Source organism: Microtus ochrogaster, chromosome 10 (genome assembly GCF_000317375.1).
Source record: "Microtus ochrogaster isolate Prairie Vole_2 chromosome 10, MicOch1.0, whole genome shotgun sequence".
Lineage (NCBI taxonomy): Eukaryota > Metazoa > Chordata > Mammalia > Rodentia > Cricetidae > Microtus > Microtus ochrogaster.
This window is the reverse complement of record NC_022016.1, coordinates 61,095,742-61,120,555: the sequence shown is the minus strand read 5'-3', so window position 1 is coordinate 61,120,555 and position 24,814 is coordinate 61,095,742. Positions and strand designations below refer to the sequence as shown.

The following is a 24,814-nucleotide window of genomic DNA, read 5'->3' as shown; positions in this document are numbered from 1 at the left end:
GCCATCTGCTTTTTCTTACCCAGCCTAATATCGCATCTAAGCTAAAGTACAAACTACAGATTAAGCAAGTTTTCATTTTGTTTTTAGTAAAATACACTTTTTACCAATCACTCCTGATCTGAACTCCTGGACACTTTTGGTAAAGAAAGACCAACTCATGTACCTGCTCCTAAAGTGCTCTTCTGTGACTCTAAAGGTCACCCAGCTTCTATACTGGCATAAGATTTAGCTTTGGAAAACAATCAAGTATGGCAGATTGCTACCTTCTCTGTCTCGTGCTGTAAGGCTGACGTCACTGCTTCCTCCAGCTCCTTCTGAGCTACCCGTGTCCTTTCCTGGAGAACCTCATATTGCTCCTTAGCCTGATGAAGTTTTTCTCGAAGAGACATTAACTCTTGGGGGCTCAGCTTGGTCTGGTTCTCTTCCAGGAACCCTTCAACGTCTTTGACAGCCGAGACAAATGAGGCAGAATGATTCTGAATATCATCCTGCAAATCCTAACAAAGAGAAACAAAGATGACTGCCTTTATTTTTAGTCCTTTCAAGTCTTCTAATAGAATAAGGAGGACACACACACACAGACACACACACACACTCTCCGATCTTTTGTAAGAGTTTACTTATAGTTTACCCTGAAAGAAAAAAATTAATATATTTAATTTTCCCAGCAAACATTCAGTGTTGAATAGTAGAGATTTTTACTTGGCGATAAAAGAACAAACTAACTTCCTTCCTTCCTTCCTTCCTTCCTTCCTTCCTTCCTTCCTTCCTTCCTTCCTTCCTTCCGTTTTCTTTTCTTCTGTCTCCCCCTACCCCCCAAGACGAAGTTTCTCTGTGTAGCCCTGGCTGATCTGAAATTCACTTTGTAGACCAGGTTGGCCATGAACTCAGAGATCCACTTGTCTCTGGTGGGATTCAAGGTGCACACAATCACACCCAGCGAGCATTCTTTCAATGAGATCCTACTGACTTGTAAGTTCCTTCTTTGGAACCCATGTAAAGACAGAAAAAGAAAACCAACTCTACACTGCTGTCACTGGCCTCTAAAAGCATGGTGTGGGGCACACACACACAAAGTGGAGGTGGGAAGACAAGAGATACATCTGCAATTATGATAAATAAAAAAGAACTTTAAGATTTAAAAATTCTAGGTTTGCAAAGTGGAAGAAATAAAAAAAAATTAAGTGATGGAAACTCGCTCCTAGTAGACATGGTGATTATCCTTTAATCCTAGCACTGCAGGGGAAGTGGGGAAGCAGGGACAGAGGCGTGGGAATCTTTGTGAGTTCAAGGCTAGTTTGGTCTACAAGTCAAATTCTTGGCAAGTCAAGGTTCCTGTCTTCAAACAAACAAACAAGCAATCAAAAAACAAAATGATGTGGGGGGGAGGAGGAGGAGGAGGAGGGAGCTGACTCAGCAGTTAAGAGCATTTGTTTTTAGGGAGGACCTGGGTTCAGTTTCCAGTATGTATATGGCAGCTCACCATCATCCATGATTCCAGCTCCAGACGATCTGACACCTCCAAGGGCATCGACACATGTCGCCATATAAACACATGCGGCCATATACACACATGCAAGCAAAATACCCACACAGAAAAAAAAAATCTCACTTCATCTTGCTCTACCCAGTTTGAGATGTGAATAGCTCCTTTGTCTAGTTCATCCAAGTTGTAGATGCTACCTGACTATGAGACACATAGTAGTAGACTCAGCTATCAGGTCATCTGCTGTATTATGGTGCTTATACTCCAAGAGTCCTCATTTCATATAAAAGTGGCCCCAAACGACAAGAATAGTGATGACTTTTATTACAGTATATTATAATAATTGTTCTAATTTAGTTATGGATGTATCTTTCATTGTGCCTAATTTATAAATTAAACTGTATATGTTCAAGAATAATACATATGTTCAAGAACAATAGTTCACTGATACCTGTTTTCAGGGACTGACTGGGAGACTTGAAAAGTACCTACTCCTTTCTTTAGGGTTTAACAACAGGAGAGACTACTGCATTCTCCTGGTTATCATCTTTTCTCTCTGTGTGGTCTACAAATCCAAGAAGATGAGAATGACATCAATGTCTCCGATTACCACTCTGCAGCTCAGAGGAAGGGACTTCTTCCAGTTTCTGACCGTGCTGTGTTCAGTTTCCCTCCTACCTTAAGCCTGATGTAGAAGCTTCTTCTGCCTGGTGTGCTTTCTGCCTCCTACCCCTTTGTGCACTAAGCCCTATATATCCTTCTTAGTTTAAATGACACTATTTGAAGTAATCTTTCCTGGCACCCTACAGAAAACCCTAGATTGTCTTTCTGGCATATTTTCATGTAACTTTACAGTTATACATGCAATAGTTAGCAGTTTGATGCCTTTTTTTGTGATAGTTTGTGTGCTTATCTATCTCTTCCACCAAACTGTAAGCTTTCATGAGGGTAGCAATATCTGGGTTAGCAATGATGTTTCTACTAAGCACTGTTATGGAGCCTTGACAAACATTTACTCACCTTCAAGCCCCTTTGGTCTTTCCGCAAAGCAGAAAGATCTTGCTGAGAGGCTCCGCCCTGGTGTCTCACCAGAGCTCTTTCTGCCTGTCCGACCCAGCTGCGAAGGTCCTCCAGCTTCTGATGGCAGGTATTTTGTTGCTTCTGCAGAGTCTAATTAAAATGCAGAGGAGTCAAGAAACAATTACCTTTCATTTTACAGATACAAGATAATTTCCTGAACTGTAAAACAGGATAATTATATATCAAAAATGGAAAGGCTGGTGGAAAACAGGGAGAAAAAAAGGCACAGAAGACATATTCTGGAAGCTCCCCTCATCTGGGCTGTCTGTCATCTGGTGTGCAGTTGGAATAATAGTCAGGGACAGTTGCAGAGATGTGCTCCTAAATGAGGATTAGTTTAGAAGCTCCTTTGAGACTGCTATTATCATTTTTGGAATGGACAACAATGAAAACCACACATGGTGGTGGTAATGATGATGTCTTTCTGAAAAGTTCTTCCTTTGGAACAAGAGGATATGCTGCAATTTAGGTCAGAAATGTGGATAAGTGTAATCAGAACAAAAAGTAAAAACTCAGGAGTTTGGATAATTGATAAGCTAAATGAGGTTCTTAATAATTGAACTGACTTTATAAATCAAATGTCTTAAAACTGCATAAGACCATTAAATAGAATGATTACATGGCAGAGTCAAGAAGTGTGGTTTGGCTATTTTAGAAGAAAACTGCCCAAGAATAGCAACTGTCTTAGTCTTTTGGATGTCTACTAATACCACTGGAAAAGTGAGGCCCAGGGAGAGAGAGAGGGGAGAATATGTTTCCATGCCTGATCCTTTCCCCATCTCTAAGGTCAGTTTACGACACTAGAGTACCCGACTGAGCAACAATTGAGCATGATGTGTTTCTCCTGATAATCGTTCTAAAAAACTGTTTCTGCCAGACTGCCTTCTGATGGCATTCTGATGTCACAGTCACCTGCACTTACAAACAGGTGCCCATACTGGCCCTCACTCCCCCCTTTTTTTTTGTTTTTTAGGAAAAACAGAAGGGCACTGGAAGAGAACTCCTAAGAGTTCTTCAGTTGTGAAACAGGATCTTCATGGGTTAGGATGAGTGCAGACTGAATCTGAAAAAGCAAAGCAAACAAGTTAACGCACACACATTCAGAGCAAATACAGAGAGAGGCAGAGTGTTTCTGACAGGTTCATGCATACCGTGAAATTAATTCCATGCTTAAAATGTTCACATGCAATTTTATTACCTGCTGCAGTTAAGCTTAAGGTGGCTCAAACCAATGTGCTTTACTAATTAGACACAGGATAAACTAGACTATCTAAACGATCAGGAAAGAGCATTATATATGCTCAGGTATGGAAAGCGACCTGAAAAACTTATCAGGATTTACTTCAATTTCAAAATAGTTGAAATAATTAGACAGTACCAGGGGACAGAAGGCACAGATTAACCTAATTTTCTTTAAGTTTGATCCAAAAGCTCAACTATACTTTGCAGAACACAGGAGCCCTTGAGACAGATTTTCTGGGGAACATGACAATTCTACTATCATTTTGTTATATACCAATTTATCCAGATAGCAGAAATGGCAAAAACATTACTCAAGATAGTCTAAAGTTATAATGATATTAAAAATTGAATTATGCTAAATTTAAGTTTTGCAAGGTGAGACATAAGCTGGGAAATGGTAGGACTATCATCAGATTTAAAAAAAAAAAAAGAAAAAGAAAGGAAACCATCAACCCTGTTTTTGTACACTATGTTGCATGGTGAAAAACTGGTCACTTCAGCACGTAGAAAAATAAAGTGCTAGAAAATAATAACATAAATATTCCAAAAACAAGGTTAGGCATGTTAATGCCTTTAATTGCAGCACATGGGCAGAGGCAGAGGCATCTCTGTGAGCTCAAGGTCAACCTGCTCCACATAGAGTCAGCCTAGGCTACACAGTGAAACACTGTCTTAAAAACAATATTATTCTGATTAAATATTTCTACCAGATATTTGAAGACTGTCAAGAAATCTTATTTTGAGTTATTTTTTAAAAGTCTTTTAATAAAACTGATTTCAGAGCCATTCTAGTCCAGAGCTCAGAGTACCTAGATGCTCTTCATAGTCGCAAATGAATGCAGAGAAAGCAACAGGTAGAAAGGGCTAGCTACAAATTTTGCATGGCAGTTGAGACAATGGGACATAGTAAGAGTAGCGTCTCACTAAAATGAAAACACTTGCACATGCAATTCGCACAAAAACATATATATTCTCTTACACACATAAAACAAGAAAAACAGTCAGAACAATTCTTTCTCAGGCCAGGTCATACTGGCCTGGAAGGACATAAAATTTTGAAGCTGATAAACCCAGGTTCCTGGATTCATGATCGTTGGAGACATGTCAGATAACCCCCAGAAGACATCCCCATAGACAATTGAACTCATTTGCTGGTTCAGTCTGACCTTAACCTGAACTTCTTGCTGGATTTGCTGAAGATGGCCCTGCAATGCATCCATCTGAGCTGCAGTCTGTTCCACAAGGTCCTGGAAGGACCTCTGTAATTCATTCAGAAACTGCAGCATCTGTTGGTTCTGCTCAGGAGATAGATCTCGCGCATGCTCAGTGGTAAAGAGCTCAACATCCAAAGCAAGAATGTCCAGCTGAGATTTCCTTACAGCTATAGACTGTTTTATAACCTAAGGCAAGTAAGGAAAAAAAAAAAAAACAAACGGAAGAAAATAACTTTTATTTCTCTAGTCATGGAAAAGTTACTGGTTTTGAGAATTAAAAGATAACCTCATATTTTCATAACTGGTATTGATGACTACAGGACCAGAGTAGCACTGCAAAGCTCATTTTCTGTTCTTTACAAATTCCCCCAAACAAGGCACTAATTGCTAGAATGCTTCCATTACTGGACCTAGCTTTACAATTCAGCAACCTTTCAATTATTTATGCTAACAGAATTATACTATTGCTAACCAAAATACATATGACTTAATCTTCTCATTTATTTATTTTGGTAGAGCTGGGGATTTTGTGTATACTGGGTAGCCAGTGTATCACTGAGATACATCCCAGCTCCTTTTGTATGTCTGGTTTATTTTAGACAGGGTCTTATTAAGTTGTTCAAATTGGCCTTGACTTTTAGACATTTAGACATAAAGCAAAGAAAAACTAGCTTACAATTCACAACCCCAGAGAACCTAGACAATAATGAGGATCTAAACTAAATGGGAAGTAGAAAAAGATAAAATCTCCTGAGTAAATTAGGAGCATGGGAACCATGGGAGAGGGTAGAAGGGGAGGGGAGAAGAAAGGAGGACAGCAGAAAAAAAATATATAGCTCAATAAAAACAATAAAACAAAACAAATAAACAAACAAAACAAATTGGCCTTGAACTCATTTTATAGTCCAGAAAGGCCTTGAATTGCGAGAATCCAAATTCTCAGCTCAAATTCCCAAGCAGCTGAAATTAGAGGTCCATGCCACCAGTCCTAGTTTAATCTAATAAATAAATAAACAAACAACAAAAGTTTTGGAAAAAATACAACATTAATTTCTGATGTAAGATTCTGGGCTGGAGAGACTGCTATTCCTGAGGACCTGGGCTCAATTCCCAGAGCCCGTATGGTGGTAACTCTGCTTTAGGAGATTCAGTGCCCTCTTCTGGCCTCACCATGTGCATACCACAAACAGACACACATGCAAGCCAAACATCTTGCATGTAAACTTAAGCATCTATATTTATTTAACTGATAGTCCAGTCCTGAGAAAGCAGGAAGCTTACTTGGATTCACTAAGCCAACTTTACTTTTAGGTGGCTGGAGAGAATCAGTGGTTCAGAATACCTACTGTTCTTCCAGAGGACACTGAGCAGCTCAGGACAGTCTATAACTCCAGTGCCTGAGACTCTGACTTCCTTTCTGGTGTGCCACAAACAAACACCCAGGTCCCCAACACATATACATAATATTTTTTAAAAAAATATTTGTATTAAAAAATATTTATCTACTCTTATTTTATGTGTATGGTTGTTTTGCTTGCATGTATGTCTGTGTACCATGTGCACACAGAGCCCACAGAGGCCCGAAGAGAACATCAGATCCTCTGAAATTGGAGTTAAAACTATGTGGGCACTTGAAATTGAGCCTGAGTCTCTGGAAAAGCAGCCAGTGCTGTTAATAACTGAGTTATCTCTCAAGCCCCAGAATAAAATCTTTTTAAAAATTGATTTATTTATGTGCATTGGTGTTTCGCCTACAAGTATCATCTGTGTGCGGGTCCCAGATCCCCTGGAACTGGAGTGACAGACAGTTGTGAGCTGCCATGTAGGTGTTGGGAACTGAACCAGACCTTCAAGAAGAAAGGTGAGTGCTCTCAATCACTGAGCCATCTCTCCAGCCCCGAAAATCAAATCTTAAAATCTATGATAATGGTATTGGTGTGTGTGTGTCAAGTATATCAACCCAGATGCACTCATGGCACTGCTGGAGTATGGAGGTCAGATGACAATGATCAGGAATTGGTTCCCTTCTTCTACACCCAGTTCTGGGTATTGAACTTAGAGTGGAGAGGACAGAAGAGAAATAGCTCTATTTCCTTTTTACTTTCTAAAGAGTTTACAAGGTGATATTCTTCTGTAACACAAAATTCATGACCTAGTACTAAGAGCTGATACACTCTAGGATGTAGCAACAGAGAGAACAATGCACTGAACAGAACAGTAACAAAAGAAAAACTGATGGAGACACATGTGGGCACATACCTCTATGTAGCTATATGACATAGTTTTAACTTCCTTTCACTGGTTAGTAAGAAGAACCATTAGTTTGGAGCTTATTAAGAAGAAAAAAATCTCTATATATCAAGTTGTCTAGGATTGTGACCTCTAAGCTAAATCTGACCCACAAAGACTGGTGTTACAAGGCACCACCTGGCCTACAGAAAAAGCTTGGCTACTCACACACTCTAGGTCAACGGTGAAAATGTCTTCAGAAATTGTGCAAGATTGGATACTGTCAAAAGAGAAAGATGAGACAGAGCCCAGAAACACAGTGGCGCACGCCTTTAATCCCAGCACTCGGGAGGCAGAGGCAGACGGATCTCTGTGAGTTCGAGGCCAGCCTGGTCTACAGAGCTAGTTCCAGGACAGGCTCCAAAGCCACAGAGAAACCCTGTCTCGAAAAACCAAAAAAAAAAAGATACAAAGTTGGTAATATAAAGTTATTCTTGGTACTCTCAGAGAATAACTGAGAGAAAAAAGAGTCACAGGGTTTGAACCTCTAGGAGCATAAAAACCTTAAAAATTAAACATTATTGATCTCATTTCTAAGAATCAGTGTTGTAAGTGAAAGGACAGGGTGGGATGGGTGGGCGTTTACCTCACACTGCTGGAGAGAGTGACGCAGGCTGTCTGCATCAGTTTCACTGACACATCCCCTGCTGTTCAGAGTAAGACTGGTTCTGTCAACCCAGGCTCTCAGGTCTTCAAGTTTGTCTTCTAGTTCTGTGTGCTGATTGAACACTGCGGTCTAGGAAATACACAGCAAGTCAGACCATGACCCTCCAGATCTCCGCAGGCTTTGTGTGAGTCCTTAGGCATAAAAACAACGCACAAGGGCTAGAGAGATGCCTGGGTGGCTAAGAGCATTTGCTGCTCTACAAAGCACGTGAATTTGGTTCTTAGCAACCACACCAGGGAACTCACAAGCACCTGTAACTCCAGTTCCAGGGGATCTGGTACCTTCCTTCTGGTTTCTGCTGACACACTCACATGAACATAGCCCCTAATATACACATACATAATAAAAAATAAATCTTAAAAGACCCTAACTTAATAAAACAAAGAGCTCACAAAGAACAAAGCCCCCAAACCAAGACACTACCTGTTTGACTTCCATGGCATTCTGGAGGCAGAGGAGTCTGGAACCCCAAGAGTCACTAACGGAGTCTAGAGACTTCTGAAGATTCCTGGCATCTTTCTCTAATGCCTTCAGCAGCTGAGCAGGAACTTCTTGCGGCTGGCTGATAACAATCGTATCCACACACTCCAATTCCTGACTCACCACGGTGGACAGATCTTTCAGCTCCCTGTCTAATACCTGAGGGAACAGAGAGTAAAGTCACCTCCAAAATCAAGAGCAGTGCTGTGGCTGGGGTTCAGCGGTAGCGCATGTGCCCACCTTGCTTAAGACCTAGATTCAACCCTCTGTACAGAATAGCAATTTTGCCTGCAGGAAATCAGCAGTGAACACATCTGTCAGCTCACCTCGTGTCTACATAGAACTTGGGGCTTAGAAAAGTAGGCTCCTTAGTTTAATCACTAACTAATTCATATTTCTCAGCTTAAACATCAAGAATTATTTCCTCTGAGGTTACCAAACTGAAATAGGTAAGGTCTTGGGTTCAGGTTTCTGACTCAGTGTAGTACTCTGACCACTAGACCTTGACCCCTCTCTAAGACTGTCAATTTTCCTTTCTCAGGTGATGTTGGCTATGCCAGAGGAGCAGCAGGAGGCAATTGACTTCAGGGGATTGGCTTATCAGCATGCAAGGCACTGATGGGTGACTCTTGGATGGGCAAGGCCTGAGAGCCTCAGTCCCAGAATGTCTCTCGCTACTGCTGTGTCTTTACATGTTTGCCACTGCCATCTGGCATGGTGTGAAGAGGCACAAGATCTCCACTGCCTTTAGTGTAGTGTGATCATCTCATGGAAATATTCCGTTCTACTGGGCATTTTGACCTGTGGATTACTATGAAGATGCTTTCCTCCTAAACTGTACTATCTAATTGAAGCAATAATTTTATACATTAATAGTGTTAGCTTAAATAGGATTTTGATGATTGAGGGTTTTTAATATAGTAAGGGATTGTGAGAAAGGTTAAGTTTAGTGGGAAAATTAACATAGGTAAAGATAGGATAAAATAGTGACTCAGCTCCTGAAAAAAACAGGGGCTGTAGGGGATAAAAAATAAGAACAAGGAAGTGTCACACAGCTAGGACACATGAGCTTCTCTCGAGGAATCCTACAGACTGTGGCTTAGGTTAATGATTAAGAAGAACAATTGAGGGCTTGGAGAGATGGCTGAGATGGCTTAGTGATTAAGATCATTGGTTGCTCTTTCAGAGGACCTGGGCTCAATTCCCATCACCCACATGGCAGCTCACAATTATCTGTAACTCCAGTTCCAGGGCACCTCATATGAACATACTGATTGTTTTTCATATATAAAAGTTTAGATTTAGCCGGGCGGTGGTGGCGCATGCCTTTAATCCCAGCACTCGGGAGGCAGAGGCAGGCGGATCTCTGTGAGTTCGAGACCAGCCTGGACTACAAAATGAGTGCCAAGACCATTATACAGAGAAACCATGTCAAAAAAAAAAAAAAAAAAAAGTTTAGATTTGCAATTCTTTTAAGATTTTTTTTATAAGATTATCCTTAGAGATAAATAATAAAATGACTGATCCCTTCTTTGTAACCACAAAATGCAGCCTGCCTATAAAAGAACTGGCTGAGAAAAAAATATTTTGCTTGCTTACACTATTAATCTGTGATAAGTTGCTTGAATATGAATGTATGTGGGTTCATGGGATAATTTGTTTTTCACCTAGAATACATAAAATATTACTCATGTAAGGAATATGGAAAACATGTTGTTTTAAAACTTATAGTCATTGAAATCATTCACTTAAAAACAGAATGTAACCATATTTTAATTTTTATACTGCTTCAAAGATGTTGCTGGGATATATAAGCTATAAGGGTAAAAATAAAGTTAGTTAGAAGGAAGACATCAAGAGAGACAGAAGGGATACATCTAGATAAAGGAAAGAAAAGAAATAAAGAAGAGAGGAAGATGATAAAGAGATCCCATAGGTGTGTATGTGTGTGTTTTCCCTTTTTTGTCAGCCCCAGAGAGTTAAGTCTAACTTCCTCAGATAGAAAAGCCAGGTGGAGTGATTAGTTAGCCAGCTCCGTTGGCTCCCCCTTCAATCCCCGAGCTGCTGGAGGCTGGTCCTGGTGGTGGCAATCCCCAGGCAGCTGACATGTGGGGTTAGAGTGAGCCAAGGGAACTCAACCAAAAAGACTTTTTCAATCCAAATTCTAAGGGGAAGATCGAAAGAATACAAAAATACTTGGAAACAGTCTTCCCACTCAGCTGTTCTATAGTTTCTTACTCCTGAATGAAGCCAGCAGTGGGTGGTGGAAAAGCATAATAGTGATTTAGAGTATAGCCTCATTTCCCTTTTAGCCACCCTACCTATGCCACATACTGGATACTGGGAAACATGGCAAACTTCCACAGGCTCCACCATCTTCATTTTGGCTTCCAATTTCAATAAGCGACTCATCTTCCCTTTCAAGGTTACCTTTCTATCCTTTCTATGTTTGTAAGAGCCTGATACTTACTACCTATTATCAAAGTCTCCCTCTCTTCCCTTCTCCAGAATCCACTAAAAACACTCCTTACTCACGCTACGTCCTCTAGCTGCTGCCTGCAACACAAACACTTCTGGAAAGAACGACATACAGTAATCATCTGCCATCGGTTTTTATCTACTCACACTATGGAAACCATTTTTGTTGTTGTTGTTTGTTTGTTTTTGTTTTTGAGATTCTCTGAGTAGCCCTGGCCATCCTGTAACTTGCTCTGTAGACCAGGTTGGCCTCGAACTCAGATTGGCCTGCCTCTACCTTTCATGGAAACCATTTTTACCATGGTAGTAATGAATTTGTCTTCACTGGATTCAGTATCTGTGGCCTCTGTTCTTCCTAGAGATCTTTTCCTCTAATTCTATAAAGTCAGCATTTCTTGGTGTTCTTTGAAATCTGAGACAGGACAAGGGATGTAGCTCAGCAGGTAGGAGAACTTGCTTGAAGAATGACGAAGACCTGAGTTCAAATTCTATAGTCCCACAGAAAAAGCTGGGAATGGCCATGAACACATGTAACCCCAGTACTAGAGAAGGATGAAGAACAAGAATATTGCTGGGGTTTGCAGCAGCATCCTACTTCAGGTTCAGTGAGAGACCCTGTCTAAAAGGTGTAAGATAGAGGGTGATAGAACGGGACAATGAAATAAATGTCTATGGCCCACTTGTGAGGGTGTACAACCACATATGTGCATGCACAATACATAAAAGCAAAAAGGAAAAAAAAACCAAACCACTAAAACCAACCAACTAACCAACTAAATATAGCTGACTTCATTTCTGAAATTGTGAATCAAAGTTTTGATTCAACAAACAGACAAAAACAAAGTATGTGCAGGCTAGAGGACAAGCTGGGCGTCATCTTCAGGAATGCCATTTACCTCCTTTGAATCAATTAGGCCAAACTATCTATCTGGTCAGCAAGCTACTGTAGGAATCCTTCTTCCTACTTCTGCTTCCCCAGTGCTGGGATTACAAGTGTGCCCGATTCTCCTGGGTTTTGTTTCTGTTAAGACACAAAATGTAGCTTTGGCTGGCCTGAAACTCACTATGTAGAGCAGGCTGGTAATGATGTAAACAACCTTGTGGTGATCCTTCTGTCTCTTTCTCACAGGGGAAGGATTACAGGCATATACTACCATATCCAGGCAGAAATGTAAGTAAAACACTGTTGGTTTCCCCAGCAAGAAGGCACAAGCACTATGGGAAAGATGGCTCAGCAGTCAAGAGCACCTATTGCTCCTAGCACCAATGTTGGGCAGCTGACATTGACCTGTTAACTCTAGCTCCAGGAGATCCTACACTATGATATCTGCAGGTACAGGTACGTAAAATCATATGCACGTACTCACACAGAGAGATACACATACAAACATAATAGTAGGATTTATTTACCTCATGGATGGAAAGAGTGTTCTCAGATCTCTGTTCCTGGAGTGTCCTAGCTGCACTTTTTTTTAAAAAAGTTATATAGCCTTTTAAAGGACATTGCTACAATGCAAACACAGTACAGAGGTCAGAGAACAACTTGCAGGAATTCATTCTCTCCTTCCACTATACAGGTCCTGGGGATCGAACAGACTTGACATCAAGTGCCTTTATCCAATGAGATGTTTCTCTGTTTAACAGTCCTGCCTGTCCTGGAACTCATTTCGTAGACCAGGCTGGACTCACAAGAGATCTGCCAGCCTCTGCCTCCCAAGTGATGGGATAAAAAGCATGTGTCATCACCACCCTGGTTCAATGAGATGTCTTACTGACATAAATGGTGACTTTGAATTTCTTAAAAAGTTCTACAAACTATATGCATGGGTTGGTCTCATAAATGTAGGCTTCACTGAGGAGATGGTATTAGGCCATAGAGTTAGGGAACATTTCCATTATCACCACTGGGTCTTCTTTTCCCCTGGGTGAGTGAAATCATTGGAAGTAGAATGAATATGAAGCCCATGGTCAATCGCTTTCATCTAATTTTATCCCTGCAGCAAAGAAGCCTCCCCTTCCACGGTGTCCACCCACAGAGTTTAAGGAGATGCTTTCTTCAGAAGACAACTTTTCCTGTTCTGTAGGGAAACAGCACATGCAACTGCTACACTACTGAAAGAGCTGGCAATTGGTAGGTTTAATTGCTTCTTGCACTTTAAGCAAGTTAGAACTCTTTTGCATATGCAAATTTATCTATTTTCTGGTGTTACTATTAAAGAGGGATTTTAGGGATTTATGTAATATAACACACACTGCTGTTTAACTTCATCCACTGAAGTCTGCAAGATACAATTCTCTGGTTAGCTAAAAGCAAACCTTTTCTTTCTTTTTAAAAAAGATTTATTTTTTATTAATTTGAGTGCATGTATATGTGTTTGTGTATGTATTACGGAGGCCAGAAGAGGATGTCAGTTCACTGGAACTGAAGTTACAGCGGTCGACTGTGATTGACTAGACATGGTTTCTAGGCACTGAACTCTGAACCTCTGAAGAGCAACATGTGCTCTGAACTGCTGAGCCATTCTCCAGTCCCAACAGTAAGTTCTCTGTTTTTTTTCTTTCCTTCCTTTTTTTTGGGGGGTGGGGAGACAGAGTGTCTCTGTGTAGATTAGGCTGCCCTCAAACTCACAGGGGTCCTCCTGCCTCTGACTTCCAGGGCTGGGATTAAAGGCATGTATCACTATGCCTAACTTACTTCAAGTTTCTTAACTAACCACACTGCTTTTGAAATTACCTCACTAAATCAAAGACCACACAAGCAAACGTCCATCCGAAGTAGATTCAAAGCTGGCTCTTACCGTTCTGGCCTGGAATACCTACCAATGCCTAATAAGGAGCCAGAGTTTTTTTTTTCAATGAGAGGGAGTGAAAAGCACTTTAAGCCCTGAAATCTTCAAGATAGCTGGAGGTCACCATCTTGAAGCCAGTGGACATGGAAGAATGTTTGGGAACGTACCTTGGCCTGACACAGCAGATCCTGCAGCTCTGCCACATTAAGCTCCAAAGGCTGAATCTGTTTGGTTCTCATTTCAATGTCCCGTAAGAGGGAAAGATAGGACACCAGCTTCTCATCATGCTCTAAACAAAGTCGTCGGGTAAACACATTCTGTGGAACCAAAAGTAAAACTAAGCTCCGTTTTCCTAAAAGTCAGCTTTTAAAGGAGGTAGTTGTTTGTGACAGAAAGAGGCTATTTTTACTACAAATAAGACAGGATGAAGTATGCTATTCGGTCTGAGCCATTTTTAAGCAATAAGCAAAGTGATTTTTATTAACTTTCTTAGAGAAGAGAAGCACATCATTACCAATAAGTTAGATTCATTTAAAAACATTTCTAAAAGACATTCTAATTTCAAGTAAAATCATTCCAATATTTCAAATAAGTTTCTAACTTTAGGACTCTTGGGCAGGTTGTAGATCTTGACAGTATAATAACTGCATAGCAAACCCTGGGTCCAATGGTAGAATCACAAAAATAAAAAACAACAAACAAAAATTCTTACAAATTTTTAGGAAGATATTCACAAGCAATGCTTAATTTTCCAACAACTATATTATAGATAGTAAATGAGTTGGTAATTTAAGAGATTTAGGTAATGCCATAAATAAATATGTATGTATTTAGTTTTTTTTTTTTTTTTTTTTTGGTTTTTTGAGACAGGGTTTCTCTGTGGCTTTGGAGCCTGTCCTGGAACTAGCTCTGTAGACCAGGCTGGTCTCGAACTCACAGAGATCCGCCTGCCTCTGCCTTCCGAGTGCTGGGATTAAAGGCGTGCGCCACCATCGCCCGGCGATATGTATGTATTTATATGTATGTATGCATGTATAAGTGCATACAATTATACACAAGTGACTTCTGTATCCAATTAAGAATTACAGCATCAAGCTGGGGCTGAGAATATAGCTCAAGAGTAGAGTATTTGCCTAGGAAGCAGCACAAAAAAGGAAGAAAAAATCATTATAGCACTAAAGCTACTTTTATCTTTAATAAATAATCTACAAGCCAGAAATGATGGTGTATATTCTCTAATTCTAGAATGGGAGGCAAGAGGGTTGCTATAAGTCTGAGGCTACCCTGGGATACATAATGAGTACCAGGTCAGCTCAGGTCACAAAGTTAAACCCTGCCTCAAAACAAAATCAAATCAAATCAAATCAAAACAAATGGCCCCAAACCCTAAGCAAAAAGAAACATTTACTTGCCTGAGTAGTTCTGCAGGGCACTGGGTTTACACCTTCTCTCCCCTTCTCACCAGGTACAGCCATGAAGGGAGCTTGTTCTTCACCAAGGATTTCTTTGTACTTTTCCTGAGGCACCTTCTCACCTATCTTCACTGTAGAATATGGCAGGGACACTGGCATTTCTTCACTGACTTCTGAAACAGTGGGACTAGTGACAGCATTGTGTTGTTCTACATTCTCCTTCAGTAATATTCCTTTGGGCAATTTCTCTGGAAAAAAGACCCTGGGTTCTTTCTGACCCACTGTGTCTTCAGAGGACCCTTCTTCTGGGTCTCTAATTATGGGATTTACTATTTCAAGAAATTTTGTTTCCTGGGTTGTTGCTATTTTAGATTTTTCATGTTCACAAAGCTCATGATCCCCTTTGCTATCTTCATGAAGATGTTTTCTATCTGAGGAGTCTAGATGACTGACTACTTCTGTATTTATGGTAGAAACTGTGGGTTCTTTCCATATAAGAGCTCTTGTTGAGTCCAAAGGTATCTCTTGGTATAACTTTTCTTTATCATCTCTACAAGTGAAAATATTATCTTTGGTCTCCCCAGTCTTAGATGTAGCACACAGATTGTGGCCATTGGTAGTATTCTGTCTGCTGGGTCTTTGGGAAGACATGTCTCTTTTGGAAATTTGGAATGTGTCTGAAACAGGGACTTCTCCATCTGAGTCTGGGTCATTTAGTCTTTCAGGTCTTGGGATCTCAGAAGAAAATGGTTTCTTCTGGGCATCACTAGCAATTTCTTGAGGTAACTTTTCTTCTGGCTTTAAGATCGAGCAGAGGTTCACAGTTTTCATTTCCTCTTCGCTGAAGAATGTTAAAGCACCTTGATTCCGTAGGGAAGCATCTTTGGATGTCACTTGGGAAGAGAAGTCTTCAGTTTTACAAATAACAGAAAAGTTCATTTCTCTACCAATGTCTTTTCTCTTGTCATTTCCAATCATTAACAAAGACTGGCTCTTTACACACGAGTCATGTTCATCACCAACAGTAACTTCCTGGTCCAAGCTTTCCTCAGGAAGGCCTGCTGCTTTGCCTGTGTGGACACTTTCCCCAACAGCCACTCCCCTGTTAACCCTCACATTCACTGACTGCTTACTCAACAGTCCGCTGACTGATTCGCGATGAGATACCTGGCCTTCTGAAATCCTTTTCCCTCGACATTCTCTTGCTTCTTCAGCATCCAGGCCTGACGTAGATTGTCCTACATGAGAAATCATTTTTATTTGTGTCACTACTTTCTCTTGCTCTACATCTGCACATGTTCTCATGCGACTTCTAGCTTCCTCTCTGGGTTTCAAATCAGAAGCTCCTGAACAGGGAAGCATCACTGAAACTTGGTGTGAAGGTTCACCTTCAAGACCACCAGGACTTATGATATCAGCAGGAACTTTATTGTCCAAAGAAGCTTTCTCCTCATCATGAGACTTAGTTTCCATCTCCTTCAGTGAAACCTTCCTACCTCTTTCTGCCTTTCCCCTACTAGAAACCCTTCCTTTAACCTTTTCTTGAACACATTGACTTGCAACTTGGACCACTCTCCCATGCTGTTCTTTATCATAGCTCCCCTTGGAGGTCTCCCCACACTCAACTAGTAACTCCGTTTTTGGGAATTCACCCTTCAATTCACATACTTCAGTCCCACCTTGCTTTTCTAAGGTATCTGCTTGGATCACAGACGCCAGCTCAGGGCTAATAAATCTTTTCTCTACAGCATCCTTTAAAGTCACTCTTTGATTATTATATATATCAATAATTCCTCCACTTAAAATCTGATGAAAAGCAATAATTCTGGCCATGTTTTCATCCAATAGTTTCTGTTCCAAAGCTGATGCCAATGTCAATCTTCTTCCTGTGGTTGTATCTATAATTCCACCAGTGTTTGCCTGGGCTTCCAAAGCCTTCAGTGTAGATGCAAAATCTACCTTGCCATGCTGCACTGCTTCAGACAATGGTAGTACTTGGTTGCTCACCTCATCTTTAATATCAGAGAATGGGATTACTTCAAGATACCTCCATCCAGACTCAGTGTCAATCCTACATTTCTTTACTAATTCTGAGTAGGGAATAATTCTGCAGTTCTCAGGATCTACGACTCCATGTATCATTCCTGAAGGTAATTCTGTCTTATTAGCTAAGGATCCTCCTTTGTTAGCTTCTGCCAAGGTCAATTTCTGACCATAAATGAGATCTCCCAAGTTCCCACTATAGTCCTGAATCTCTTGGATTTCTCTTTTCAACTCTGGAGAGACAAGATCTAATTTTATGGCTTCTGAGAAGGAAAGAGCTTCCTTTGTTTGAGGATGAAAAAATTGATGGTGATTTAAATTCTCAACTTTTTTGAGCTGCCTGGCTACATCTTCAGCAATGAAGCCATGTTTGAAGGCATTATCAACAGAAAGTCTCAGCCCAGAAATATGATGAATGATACCACCATCAAGTACTTGCTTAGCCAACAGAGAAACAGCTTCTTCTCTCTCCAGAAGACCTCTATCAATGGACTGCAAAACTGTTAATGGTGCTTTACTATCAGGGTCCATAAGTCCTGTTGTTTCCATTTGTAGCCCAATTAATCTCTTCTTAACTGCTTTTTCAGCATCTCTGCCTTTGGTAGCCTTTTCCAGATTTATAAGGTCTGTCTGGTCAGCACTGTCTACCAAACCAAGATTTGAGGCCAAAGTTACTGAAAGCTTTTTGCCCCGTTTCAGGTCCACAATTCCCCCAGTTACCACCTGGCCCTCTAAAATCCTGGTGGCTAGCTCCTTGTCGAGAAGTCCAGCTGCCACGGCCTGCTTTACAGAGCACAGTGAGTTGGTTCTGGGGTCTAAGACACCACTTATAGCTTTGTCTGACATAAGGACATTATGTAGTAATTTCTCATCCATCAGACCTTCATCAATGACTTCTTCAGTTGTCAAAGACTCACAGGTCTGAGAGTCAAAGAAGCCCCGAAACATGTTCAGTTTTCCCATTAGTTTCACAGCAGTATGGCTAGACACAAGGCCTTGGCCTATTGCTTCATTTAGTAAGAATTTCTGACCTGTTTCTTCATGGATGATACCACCATCCAGTAGCTGTGAAGATAACTTACTTAAGGTGGCTTCTTCTGGCAATTCAAAAGGATGACCACACAACAAGGAAGATTCACCACCATCCCCATCTGTATCAGTCTTTTCTAATACCACCATGCGACCATCTGCAACACTCTGTCCTTGGCTCTGTCTGTGGCTATCCTTAACCAAAAGTGTTCCACTTAACTCTTTCTCCAAAGAATTAATATTCATACCATTTTCTGACTTAAATTCTGATTTCAAGCTTGAAGTCTCCACTTGACATTGTGAGTTTTTGTTTTGGAACTTTATGAGGGGTATTATAGTTTCACTTGGAATAAACTCAGTTTTGACAGTCTTTACTTTTTCTTTCTGACATGTGAAGGAAGTCTTTGTGGGAGCTTGCCATTCTGATTTCTCAGTAGAAAGGAGGTCTTTCTCAAGCACCAAAGGCATGCCTTCAGATTCCTTAGGACATTCCACTAGGAGGGGTCCCCCACTGATATTTTCCTTGCTAAACATTTCTGTTTGTTCTTTCTTTCTAGTATCTAACAATGGACTTTGAAGCTCTAAGTTGACTTTATTTATGACCTTCAAAGTGCCAATGTTTGAAGTAATTGCTTTTTGTTCTCCTACAAAAAGATCCTTCTCAAGGCTCTCTTCAGAAGAGTGTTCTATTCCTACAGCAGTCCTTTTGCCTTTTGCTTCAGTATAGTTTTCCGGTTTGGGATAGCCTTTGTTCTGAGAAAGAAACTGGGATTCACAGGGCTTCCTAGTACATTTAGCACTGAAAATTTGGGAGATATTTCCAGTATCCAATTCTTGCAATTCCCCAGACATGTCTAGTCTTTGATGCTGAATTTCAAATATATCTGGAAGATCTGTTTGATATTCATCTCTGGATGATAGCATCTCCAGCAGCTCCTGATCCAACAGAAGCAGTCTCTGCCCGGTCTGTACATTAATGTAGCTGTGAGTCATCAGTTGAAACAACAGCTTCTCTCCATGGCTTACTATTTTCTCTCTTTGGCACGACAGGGGTAGGGTACCAGGAGCAACACCTAATTTACTTTGTTCTGCTGAGTCTGCTAGTTGTATGTGAGGCATAACATCAGGGATACAAATTGATCTTAAGTTATTGGCAAGTTCTTTATCTAAGATACCACTCTCTGTTGCTTTCTTCCAGGACCAAATCTCTGTAATTGTTGGTAGAAAAAGAGCCTCAATTTGCTGTCGTTTACTGAGAATTTTATGTGCTAATTCAGTAGACACAATACCTTGTTCTAGAGCATCTGTAATTGGGAGTATCTCACCAGATTCAGGCCATAGTAACCCCATGAATGACCAGAGGGATTCCAGAATTACAAGGGCAGTCTTAGCAGCTACTAGATTATTGCTCACTGCTTCATCCATAGTCATCCTATTCCCTGTGACAGTGTCAATGATGCCTCCTGTCTGAAGCTGCCTTATGAGAATAGCACAGGCCATATCTTGGTCAATCAAATTATGTCTCACAGCCTCTTCCACTGTAAGTCTGTGTCCTATTCTTGGATCTACTATGCCACCAGCAAAAAGCTGAGCTTCCAGCAGTCGGACAGTGACCTGCCTATCTATCAATCCTTCCTGAACGGCACGGAAAATGCTAACCTTCCGACCTGACTTCAAGCTCACCATTCCCCCTGCCAACTGCTTGACAGGCAGCAATTTCAGGCCTGATTCTTGATGGATGATACATCTCTGCATCAGTTCTAGCAAGTTAACTTTCTCAGCTGTGTTAGGGTCTATCAAATTCTTGGATGATCTCAGGTGAGACTGTAATACTGAATGAAGCCACGATGAAATGAAGCCTCGATGAAAAGCTTCCTCCAAATTAATACAGTTCTCACTTGGGGAGAGACTGAAACCTCCAGTAGCCAGGTGAGCTTCTAAGATTTTCAGTCCGAGTCTCTCACTGATTATTTTCTTTTCAATTGCTTCCACCACAGAAAGGGGGCCTTGGGTCTCTGTAAGCCTGCTTATTAAGGACAGAGAATCCTGCAGCTCCAGGAGCTGTTGGTACATTGGAAGGTTAATGAGGTTTCTGGCGAGACCCTCTTCCAAAGAGAGTTTTTCACTGTTCTCAGGGGCAATGAGGCCAGACATGATAACCTGGGATTCCAGGAGCACAAGGCCTGTGTCTTGGTCAATAAGGCCCCTTTGCATGGCTCTGAAGATGGGAAATATCTCCACTGTGCCTAGGTCAATCACGCCAGCAACAGCTCTGCAACCCTAAAAAAAAAAAATTAAAATGAAAATTGAATCAGAGTCAATGGTAAAGTGTAACTGTTGGAAGGAATCTTTTTAACGAACCACAGCAGATAAAATTCTGATCACAAGAGTAACCTACACAAAATATCAAATGCAAGCCAGGCCATTCATGCTAAGAAATCAGTTTTCTAAATTGCAGAATATTTAAAAGAGTCAGAAGTTCATAGATTGCTTAAAATATGAAAGCATTAAACATATCTGAGTAAAACGTTTTACAAAGAGGCAAGCAGCTAAAAAAAGGATAGCTAGTTTTTCTTTTAATTTTTACATCTTATTTACTTACTTAGCGTGTAAGGTATGTGTATGTGTATACATGCAGGCATTCAAGAGCCAGAGCGCAAACGTGTAAGCAGAGGACAGCTGGTGGGCTCGGTTCTGTCCTCCCATCATGGGGGCCCTGGATGGCAAACTCAGGTGACCAGCCTGGCAGTGGGTATTCTAACTGGCTGAGCCACACTGTTGGCTTTGGGTAGTTAGTTTTTAAATTATATACATATATGTGTGGGTATGAGTATATGAGTGCAGGTGCCCTAGTAGATCAAAGGTGACAGATCTCCTAGAGATGGAGTTACAGATGATCGTGAACTGTCTAATGGAGGTATTGAATTCAAGTCTTCTGGGAGAGCAGTAAGTGCTCTTAATCACTGAACCATGCTCTAACATCTGGATAGTATTTATAAGATCAGATTATTAGAAAGGTTCTTACAGACACATACCAGTTCCTAATATAATTTCTCAGTGCTGCAGCCCATGCAGGCTCTGGAAACAGTTTTTTTTGGGGGGACGGATGGACTGATAACAGGGTTAGTACAAAGGATAAGAGATTTTTAGCTACAAAGTAGTTGTATATCCTAATAAATGGGCTTGTATATATCATTCAAGGAGTGTGTAATTGAGCTAACTCTCTTGGAAGCCAATCCTGGCTTTTCCAAAGGCAATGACTTTGAGTTAAGTTAGTTTGAAAACCTGAAAGTAGTAAGTCAAGGAAGGGATAGATTAGGGACTTCAGATGGTGGAACTACCAGTACAAGGGAGTTCCAGAAGCCAACCTGGCCTCCAATCTTTTGCTATTACACTATCTCTTTGGATGGTTTGGGGAAACAGCAAAAAATAAAGCCACTCCTAAAACAGAAGTTTAGTCTCTAAATCCAAGGAATAAGGTAAACCTTATACATTGTTAAAATTACCCTTGCAAATTCTAAAAACAGGCTGCTGGTTTTCAATTTAAAGCCTTTTATCCCAGACTTTAAATCATTTAAGAGCTTAACTGCCTAGACTGCTTTGTTACTTGTGTTACACTTCAAGTTTACAGTTTTTTTGTTTGTTTGTTTGTTTGAGACAAGTCTCATTATATAGCTCTGACTGTCCTGACAATTCACTATGTAGACCAGGCTGGATTCAAATTCATACACCATGGTCTCCTGCTTTTGCCTCCAGAGTGTGGGGATTAAAAGCAGGAGCCACTATGCCCTTCCCAGCCATCATCTTTATTTTCTTTAATGACATTATCTGTCTCCTCTTTGGACAGAGTTATTTTTGGTTTTTATTTAGCTCATGAAAACTTATTCATACTTGTCAATCACTTCCCTGTCTACTAACAAGTGTACCTCATTTCTAGTCTCAATGAGAAGCAAACTATATAAAAACATGGTTTGCCCCTCAGTGTACAGGGGCAGTATCTGCCATGCAGCCAACACCGAATGAATAAAAATGTGTATGCAGCCCTTAGACTGGGCTGCATCCTCCACATGAAGACTGCATGAAGAGTTTAAGCATGGTGATAGCACATATGCATATAGAATGCATAGCAAAGATTTGGTTCATGTCTCCATTTCTTTATATATGCTCAACTGATGATGGCACATTTTGGTATAATTCCCCATGCTATGTAAAATATTATTTGCTATTTTCTTCCCCAACTTATTTTCTGTAGTGTAGGTTTCAATTTATATAAGTAAAACACACAAATTATACAAATCTACTATATACTTATTTTATAGAGATTGAAAAAAAAGTTCACTGGTGTATGACACTTGTATTACCTAAATGATTTCCTTTTTAAAAATCCACTTAAAGCCTGCTGAGAAAGAGATACTATGACAAAGGGGAAAACTGTTGAAAATTTCCAATTTCTTCTGTAAGATTTATAATCTCAAAAATACTGACATTGAAGAAAAGCCTGGAATCAAGCCAAAGAGAAAAGCCTTCATAATTCCTCCCAGCACGCTCATTCCTGGAGGACAGGCAGGCAGCACTGAGTTGGGAAGTAATCCAGAGAAATCCAGTCTACCAAACATGTACAGTCTGACCCAGATGAACAGTAAAAGACGGGGAGAAATAGAAAGAAAACGTAACAGGCTTCTACTTACCCAAACTGCAGGGCCCGCCTCAGCAGGTAAGAGATAGAGCCTTACGGAGCAGCTCAGCCGTGTCACATACACAGTGTAAGCTTGGTGTTAGCGTCCAGCATGCGACTGTTTGTTTTTTTTGCAAAAAAGAACCCCAAACAGGTCGTCCTCTTTTCCCTTTGTGCATTTGTGCTTAAACTCCAAAGGGTTAGTGAAACTTGTAAGCAAGGATGTCAGTTAATCAGAACAATACTTTACATGAAACACACACAGTACAGGGACACATCATGCTCAATGTAGTGGTGCTCAGCAGCTTGTCTTTTTCTCTTTCCCCCCACCCCTTCTTAACCTTTCAAAATGAGAACTGGATGTTCTCAGCAAGCAATTGTTAAAACTTTTGACATACTCCCTTATATGGTGAAGCAACAAGCTATTGGAAGTGGGCTACATTACACAGAAAATTCGACACCAGCACATTCTTTATGGAAATATACCATCAAAGCAGGGCTGGTTCTACTCTGTAGATTTTATGAATTTACATATTTATATACTTGGGCCAGAATCAATATATTTGTTTGAACAATCATTCTGAGCAGCATTAACCAAATGTGATTTATGACATACTGGCCTTCCCCACATAAACTGGCCATTGCTTCACAACATAGGAAATAAGCAGGCAAACACACATGTATATCCCAGAGACACATGAATATAATTTGGTTAAATGCACACACACACACCCAGGAAGAATTTAAGACAACCAACAGCAACTATGGCTTTCATGGGTACAAAATGAACGTGAAGTGAGAGAACTGTTAACTGTGCTGCACGATGGGATGACCATAGGTGAGGGGAACCAGCGTCTCAGTCAGTGAAGCTAATCTGCCAGGCAGTTTGGTCACTCTGCAGGGGAAGAGGTTTGAGAGCATTTTCCTGCCAACTTCCACAACTCTTGGCTATCAACCTTGAGTGATAAGGTCACAAAGGAGTAATCCTATCATATCTTATCATAAGGAATGTCATCAGACACAACACAGAATTTAAGTTCTCCTTAGCAATTCTGATGTGCAATGACTGAGTGTGGGTGGGGTGGGAATGAACCAGATCCAGAGGGTTTGCTCTAAGTGGTCTCTAGTGTTTCTGACTGACCAACACATCATGGAACCCCAGTAAAGAAACACATGACAAATGGCTGCTAAGGTGAGGTTAAATATTAAGTCACATTGGTCATGGAAAGCTAATGACACGATTCTCAATCAGCAAAGCCACTTTCATACCATTAAAACGGCACCCATAATACATGGATCCCCAAACTAAAAATACCTTTTGTTCTGTCTGCTGAGCCAGCTCGCTTTGGAGTTGCTGGAGCTGGCTGGCAGAGCCGTCACAAAGGTCGTGGTAAGTCTTGTTCAGGGCGCTCAACTGCTCGGAGATCTGTTCCTTCTCTTTTTCTGAGAGCCTGAAAGATGAAGCATTACATCTTTCTTGGAAAATTCTCCAAACTATACTCAAAAACTGCTATATTGCTGCCATGAATGGATTATCTGGATATAACCAGTCTCCTATACTCAACTCTGGCATCTTACTCATATCCTTCTAGGATTCTCGATGCTGTCAATGCTAAATAAATAACTCCTTGCTTGTAGTTCTGCAAATCTCAATCAAAATGGTAATTTCAATACCTTAGCCTTACGCATACACAGCAAATTTGGATGTTGAAATAATATAAAATTATTTTACATTTAAATTCTTAGACCTAGGATATATGATAAAGTCCTACTTTATATTTTACTCCTGTGGTTATTCTCATTTTAAACAAAGTATAAATTTCACTTACCTATTCTCTACCTAGTCATCTTTAACTTTTCTAATATTTTTTTTATTTTTATTTTTATTTTTTTGGTTTTTCGAGACAGGGTTTCTCTGTGGTTTTGGAGC

The 24,814-nt window shown here is 40.5% G+C and overlaps 1 protein-coding gene across 1 annotated transcript in view; it reads right to left on the bottom strand.

The window, feature by feature from the left end:
- The window catches only part of Macf1 (microtubule-actin crosslinking factor 1), a 342,147-nt gene that overhangs the window by 105,830 nt on the left and 211,503 nt on the right, over positions 1 to 24,814 (bottom strand). The window contains exons 34-42 of the mRNA XM_026782286.1: positions 24,463 to 24,524; positions 24,200 to 24,335; positions 15,138 to 20,489; positions 13,893 to 14,042; positions 8,402 to 8,617; positions 7,898 to 8,047; positions 4,975 to 5,208; positions 2,507 to 2,656; positions 264 to 497 (exon numbers count right to left, since the gene is read on the bottom strand). Of these exons, the coding sequence (XP_026638087.1) occupies positions 264 to 497; positions 2,507 to 2,656; positions 4,975 to 5,208; positions 7,898 to 8,047; positions 8,402 to 8,617; positions 13,893 to 14,042; positions 15,138 to 20,489; positions 24,200 to 24,335; positions 24,463 to 24,524 (6,684 nt within the window). The remainder of the gene's footprint in view (positions 1 to 263; positions 498 to 2,506; positions 2,657 to 4,974; positions 5,209 to 7,897; positions 8,048 to 8,401; positions 8,618 to 13,892; positions 14,043 to 15,137; positions 20,490 to 24,199; positions 24,336 to 24,462; positions 24,525 to 24,814) is intronic.